Source organism: Mandrillus leucophaeus, unplaced genomic scaffold (genome assembly GCF_000951045.1).
Source record: "Mandrillus leucophaeus isolate KB7577 unplaced genomic scaffold, Mleu.le_1.0 Scaffold121, whole genome shotgun sequence".
Classification (NCBI taxonomy): domain Eukaryota; kingdom Metazoa; phylum Chordata; class Mammalia; order Primates; family Cercopithecidae; genus Mandrillus; species Mandrillus leucophaeus.
Window position 1 is genome coordinate 1,232,372 of NW_012100432.1, and position 7,456 is coordinate 1,239,827.

The window sequence follows — 7,456 nt, forward strand, 5'->3', positions numbered from 1 at the left end:
TCAGGTGGCTGAGGCAAAAGAATCGCTTGAACCTGGGAGGTGGAGGTTGCACAAACTGAGATCATACCACTGCACTCCAGCCTGGAGTTAAGCAACCTATATCTTTAATGTTATAAAGTCAGCTTCATGAAATTTGGGCTTAGAAAAATCTATTAGGTTATATATATCTATTAGGATTTTTTTTTTCTGTTTCAGGAAAAAAAAAGAAAGAAAGGTAAAGTGTACCAGGGAGTCCATGCTCAATTTTTGAACTATAAAAAGATTTCAGTGCAAAATTATTGCTATTGATAAATAGCAATGACACAAAAACCACATGAAACACTTAACGTCTACAAAACACATAACAATATCCTGAAGGTATGTTTTGGCATAGAAAAGGTAATTCAGGGATAGGAAATAACAGATTGCTTTACTGATTTAATTCTAAGTCTGGGTGTTGGAGTGTTTAAACACTCTCTTTTTGCAAACAGACTCAACATATTTATAGCTCATCACGTTTCTTCTTAAATGGCCACTTTGGGTGTTGCAATACGTGGTCTGCAGCCTGAAGGACAAGATACATAAATTCTTCTACATCGAAAGAGTAGTTGGTGAACTTCGGGTGCTCCCCCAGGGTTGGATGGTGGCCCTGCGAAAACAAACCAAAACACGAATCCACAACTCACTAAGGGCATGGTTTTCTCTACAGCAAGAAAATTATGTTACTTTGGCTAAGGCAACTAATTTATGTTCTACATCAGAGACCAGCAAACTTTTCCTGTTAAGGGCCAGAAGATAAATATTTTCAGCTCTGCTGACTCTAAGGTCTCAGTCACAGTTACTCCACTCTGTCACTGAAGTGCACAAACAACTAGAGACAGCGCATAAACAGACAGGCATGACTGTGCTTTCTTTACAAAAACATGTCATGGGCTGGATTTGCCCACAGGGCTGTTGCTTCTTGATCCCCTCTCTCTATATAATCTAATAGATTTTTCTAAGCTCAAATTTCACGAAGCTGCCTTTACAACATTAAAGATACAGGTTGCTTGATTCCCCCTTTTCTCCTATTTGCAAATATAAAATAAAACAATTCAGTATTCCAGAGAACAGTTTATCTTTGCAGCACTCGAGTTCAATAACTGTTTTTCATATCAATAATTGGATACTTTAAACCAATTAAAAATGAAGCAAGGTAAGTTTTGTGACTGAACTTTACCTTATCCTGAGGAAAGACTTTGTTCTGCCTTTGCCAAGTGATGTAGTGAATGCCTCTCAGCCTGGCCAAGTCTAAGTAACAGCGTTCATCTTCACAGTTGTACCTAAGGACACAAGGGTGTCACAACATGAGGCTTTTGTCCAAGGTTTCTGCCAAATCAACAACTCTCTGTGAAAATAAAACGCAGCTCCCAAATATGTCCTTGCAAAAGGTTGTAAACAAGACTGAGGAAGATAGTAAACAAGACTGAGGAAGAGAAAGTGAAAATATTCTCTGAACTAAATGAACTTAACTTTTAAAAAACAAAATAGGGTCATGGAATGGAAAGAACTGACCTTGTTCAGTAGGGCCTGCTGCCTATGAACTTGACATCACCTTATAATACCTCTGTCTTCAAATGTATTTAGGTGGCAAGGGGGATAGGTAACACTTCCAAGGTCATATAACTAAATAGTGAAGGATGCAAAAGTAGAACCCAGGTCCATTAGACTCTAAGGCTTGAGTTTTCTCAGTTACATTTCCCTTCCTTCTCTCTCCTTTTTTCCATCCTTCCTTCTCTCTCTATAGGAGAAATGACAGAGACAGAATCCATTATCTGGCTATTTCTCTACATATATCATATGTATTTTTGAAATGTTTTGCAGGGCATTGGAAGTTCATGACAACTTTTTTTCCTAAATAGCCTCCTATATAAATACAGAGTCAAATCATTTTTCAAATGAAACCATAGAATCCAGATATTTAGCATAATGGGGGGAAACAGGTAACAGTAACTGTTATTAGTGTCTCAAGACCTAAAATGGAACACAGTGTCAATAGCAGAATTATTATGAGACAGAAGGCCATGTCTCCATAAACGAACCACTGAGTTAAAAGCATGCCCTGGGCAAGTCACTAGCACCCAAGGGCCTCAGTTTCCCTGTGTATGGGATCAGCAAGCACTAAGTGAAGTGATTGGCTTGTGTTTTGGAGCTATGTTGTGCATGAGCCATAAATGCTTTCTTTTAACACAATAACTACACTGTTTGCAAGAAGACGCTCAGAGTTTGGGAGGTATGCGGGAACAAACTCGGAATAAGGAAACCACAGATTCACATCTTCCGTATCATGCTGGGGATGGGAAGATGAAGGGGTAGTTGGCTTACTAAGCGCAATGGCAGGCTATGGACTTTGTATTTTTAGCTTCAGGCCTTTTTTCTTTCCAGATGTCTATATGATGTGACTTCTGTTTTTGAATGATTAAATATTAAGCCTTTTGATGCTCAGAATGAAAGCCTTAGCATGCATAAAAAGCATTATCAGTTGCTTCAATGTAAGACTGCTTCCAAACACTTACAGTTCAAATACAGCAGCCCAGTCTGGAAGGAAAAGTAAATGGGTCAGACCAGCTCCATGCATTCCAATAAATATGTCTGTGTTGTGTGTGATCCTCAGTTGATCCAAAAACCCAAGTTCTCTGTCAACATACAGAGTAACACAAGAGAGATGGGGAGAAGAGAGAAGTATCAGGTTGAGTTAGTTCATGCTTCACAGTAAGGATATTTATAAAAGTGTATTGCCCATTTAAACCACATTCCATTTTTAGAAGCATTTTTGCCAATTTCAAGTGCTCTCTAGTAATTAATAAATTTCTTAATAATTTAACATATTTTCTAAGTAAGCTCACCTATCCTTTTAGGTTTAAGCATATTTAGTTTTAAAGGAAACTTTAATATCTGTCTTAAATGGAAAATCAGTGACATATGACATTAACAAAATTGTAAAAATTGACACAATCAAACTAAGTAGTGTTCAAATCGAGATAGATACTATTGCAAGACAAAGCTCAGAGCCTGAGGCCTGCTCTTTCTTCATGAAAAAGAGAAATTGGCAAGTGTTAAAGAGATGTTATGACACGCTAGCACTAAATTAAAAACTATTTCCTTAGGATAATATAAGGACTTCTCAAAAAGAAAAATTTCTCCTTGTGTGATTTAAGTTTTTTAATGCCAGCTGGGTACATCCAAAATTATCTCAGATACCATCAAGGCATTATCCTGCCTTTGGAACAGACAAATACACAATTTTATGCATGTTAGGACTGTACAAGTGTTCTCTAAATCCAAGACACTAATAAGTGTGTAACCCTTGAACCAAAAATCAGTCCCCAAACAGTTCACTGAGGTGAGGCTAGGGAGAAATGCTGGAATAAGGGTGACACTCTGAATAAACAGAAAGAAATGAGATCTCCCAGCCCCATTTTACCCAAAGTAAAGAAAAAGAAATGATCAAGATTATTTTGGATCTAAGAAGGGAAGGTGAATTCCCTTTTACACCAGCTAATAACAAAACTCCGCAGAGGAAAAGGAAGACAGCTCCATGTGTATATGCATCGCAATGAGAACATGTGCCTCAGTTTCTCCAGGAATGTGAACTGGTGCCAAGGGAAGGACGGCCATTCACCCAGATGAACATACCCCTGGAGCTGCCAGTTGTGGAAACGCCTGTGGTCAGCACTCACCAATCCCCATGCTAACATGTTACTAATATTTCCCGCAGACTGGCAAGATACGAATTCATTGTCATTCTTGCTTATCTGAGAAACTACAACATATCCTTAAAAGCCAGTCAATGATACAACCTCAGAGGTGTCCTCCCCAGTTCCTTCCATTTCTTCCCAGCCTCATCTCAGTGAATGGTTTTGGGACTGATGTGGGGGCCCCATCTTGGCTCACTCATTTCTTCAAGCAACACTGACACAACATTTCTTCAGCACTGCAGAGTATAATCTGTAAAATGGGACTGGATGGGCCAACTCAGAAGACTGTTGAAAGCATGAGATGAGATAAATAATAGCTGTTTTTACGATTGCTATTTATGTCTATTCAGTGTCTGAGATCCTCAAGACCAGGGCTATGCCATCCGCCATAATGGGATGGGATTCATACTGCTGAGACTGGCGACCAGCTCATGGGTCCCCAGTAGAGATTTACTGCACAAATGAACTAATGTATGATGAATGAAGTGCAAAGCTCCCATGCTTACATTCTCTGAAATTAAGTGTATCTATATTAGATACCCACATGCTGGGACGTGTACTTCTTTTAACTGGAAAGTCTTCATAGTGTTAGATTTGGGAAACACAGCTGTGATTGCAGGTGGACATGGACACAAAAGTTTTCACTTTTCCTTTTGATCTTTTCTATACTACTTGACTTTTTCAACCAGAAACATGTACTACTTTTACCAGTAAGATGTAATTCTAGCAACAGGAATTACCTAAACTGTGAATAATAGACATATTCTGTCCAAGTCTTTTAGTCGTATTAAGAGTTTTAAAAGAAATGTAAATATTTCATAACATTTTTTTAAAATTTCATGTTATTCTGACCCTCAAATTATCCCCATATAAATAATTTTCAGTCAGATGTTGAAATCTGGCAGCAGGCAGGGCAAATTAGGTTTATAACATCTGTAAATTTTGAACTAGTTGCCCTTTTTTTAATTTTTTTTTTTATTTTTTGGAGACGGAGTCTCGTACTGTCACACAGGCTGGAGTGCAATGGTGCGATGTCAGCTCACTGCAACTTCCACCTCCCAGGTTCAAGCCATTCTCCTGCCTCAGCATCCTGAATAGCTGAGACTACAGGCACATGCTGCCACACGCAGCTCATTTTTTGTATTTTTTAGTAGAGATGGGTTTCACCATGTTGCCCAAGCTGGTTTCCAACTCCTGAGCTCAGGCAATCCGCCCTTCTCGGCCTCCAAAATGCTAGGATTACAGGCATGAGCCACCGTATCCAATCTCCTAATTTTTTAAAATTATGAAATTTTAGGCCGAGTGTGGTGGCTCATGCCTGTAATCGCAGCACTTTGGGAGGCAGAGGTGGGCGGATCACTTGAGGTCAGGACTTCAAGACCAGCCTGGCTAACATGGTGAAACCTCATCCATACTGAAAATATAAAAATTAGCCGGACATGGTGGCACATGCCTGTAGTCCCAGTTACTCGGGAGGCAGAGGCAGAAGAAATACTTCAACCCAGGAGGTGGAGGTTACAGTGAGCCGAGGTGGCACCACTGCACTCCAGCCTGGGCGATGGAGCAATACTCTGTCTCAAAAACAAACAAACAAACAAACAAACAATTTCTGAAATTTTAAATGAAAATCTGAATTCATCACTTCTTTTGAATAAGGAGATGGAGTCCCAACATCAGGCCCCAGAAAGAAAAAGAGTAACTGCCCTTGTTCCCAGGGCCCTCACCTGCCCATTTCATTCATTTATAAGATCTACTTGTCCCTTCTGGGCCTACAAATGCCAATGACTCCCACTGGAAAAACGCTTTCTAGCCCCCTTGACCTCATCCAAGCAAAAGTTGACAGTGTCTGCTGAGATTGGCTATTACTTACCTATACTTGTAATCAACAATCTGGACTTCAAATGTAGGTACTGTTTTCAGTGCATTTACAAGCTGGGAAAAAAGAGAAACATTTAGCATCTCTTTTCCTTCTTTCTCTTCTGTTTTTCCTTTATGAGTCCTAAAATTTCTTTTTTTGCATATACTATTTCAGAGATTAAATATCATTTTGTAACGACAACAACAAATAAAAAGAAAATAAATAAATATCATTTGGGTCAACAGTTTTGAACTGTCATTAAGTTCAAATCCAGGCTCCACCTGTGAACACATGACTCTACCTCCCTCAATACCAATGCACTGTGTTGTTGTGAGGCTGAAAGGAAAAGAAAATTGATGGAAGCCAAGTGCTAGGCACAGAAATACACTAATCATTAACTGTTACTCCAGCCTTTACCTTAAGGGTTTTTGTCCCATCCATTATCTCATTTCAGACAAACCACTAGTGCTTTGAACCTCATCCTCTGAAAATACTAAGGTCTTGGCAGAAAAACATTTTCAGTACTTCTACATAGAAAAACTATTACTCTTCTAGCAAACAGAAAGTAACAAAGCAGGCCGGGCGCGGTGGCTCAAGCCTGTAATCCCAGCACTTTGGGAGGCCGAGGCGGGCGGATCACGAGGTCAGGAGATCGAGACCATCCTGGCTAACATGGTGAAACCCCGTCTCTACTAAAAAAAATACAAAAAAAAAAAAAAAAAAAAGAAAGTAACAAAGCATTGCTAATCTGTTATGAAAAATATAGTCATGGTTCTCTGTCCCTCACAATTAGGCCATAGAGGATCACCACCATTCAGAAATGTCTGCACCTGAATCATGTTGCCTTGTGGCATGCACTACACTGCAATAGCTACATCAACAGTTGCATGTATCATTGAAGGGGCATATAAGTGGTGCTGGCATTTCTAAGTGTGTCATTAGGCTTACTTCACTTAATCCTCATAAGAATCATACCAGTGGCCAGACGCAGTGGCTCACGCCTATAATCCCAGTACTTTGGGAGGCCAAGGTGGGCAGATCACCTGAGGTCAGGAGTTCGAAGCCAACCTGACCAACATGGTGAAATCCCATCTCTACTAAAAATACAAAATTAGCTGTGTGTGGTGGCGCATGCCTGTAATCCCAGCTATTCAGGAGGCTAAGAGAGGAGAATCACTTGAACCCAAGAGATAGAGGTTACAGTGAGCGAGATCATGCCATTGCACTCCAGCCTGGGCAACAAGAGCAAAACTCTGTCTGAAAAAAAAAAAATCATACCAAGTAAGTATTAGTACTATGCCCACTTGATAAATTACACAAGATAGGCTCAGAGAAGTGAAATAACTTTCTCAGGATCTCACAGCTCCCAAATGCACAGCCAAAAATAAATCTAGGTCTTCTGACCCCAGAACCTGTGTTCTTAACCTTCTTAACCAGTGCGCTCTATTGTCCTGCTTACAGAAAGCAACAAGCAGTGACCAAGACTGAATCCCCCCCATGTCACTCACACACACATACACACACACACACACACACACACACAGTCGTGACTGGAAATTTCTCTCCAGACAGCCCCTGAACTCTTACGAAGAGTTGAAGGGGTAAGAAGATTAGCATTCTGTTTTACAGGAGAGATGGCAGATGGCGTAAGCGTTGGTCTTTTTTTTTTTTTTTTTTTTTTTTTTGAGTCTCCCTCTGTTGCCCAGGCTGGAGTGCAGTGGCACGATCTTGGCTCACTGCAAGCTCCGCCTCCTGGGTTCACGCCATTCTCCTGCCTCAGCCTTCCCAATGGCTGGAACTACAGGCGCCCGCCACCGCGCCCGGCTCATTTTTTTTTGTATTTTTAGTAGAGACGGGGTTTCACCATGGTCTCGATCTCCTG

The 7,456-nt window shown here is 40.4% G+C and overlaps 1 protein-coding gene across 1 annotated transcript in view; it reads right to left on the reverse strand.

Annotated features, from left to right (window-relative positions):
• Positions 1 to 210: 210 nt before the first annotated feature.
• EOGT (EGF domain-specific O-linked N-acetylglucosamine (GlcNAc) transferase) overlaps positions 211 to 7,456 on the reverse strand; it is a 38,047-nt gene continuing 30,801 nt past the window's right edge. Inside the window, exons 14-17 of the mRNA XM_011970921.1 lie at positions 5,587 to 5,648; positions 2,535 to 2,654; positions 1,199 to 1,301; positions 211 to 628 (exon numbers count right to left, since the gene is read on the reverse strand). Of these exons, the coding sequence (XP_011826311.1) occupies positions 482 to 628; positions 1,199 to 1,301; positions 2,535 to 2,654; positions 5,587 to 5,648 (432 nt within the window). The 3' untranslated portion in view covers positions 211 to 481. The remainder of the gene's footprint in view (positions 629 to 1,198; positions 1,302 to 2,534; positions 2,655 to 5,586; positions 5,649 to 7,456) is intronic.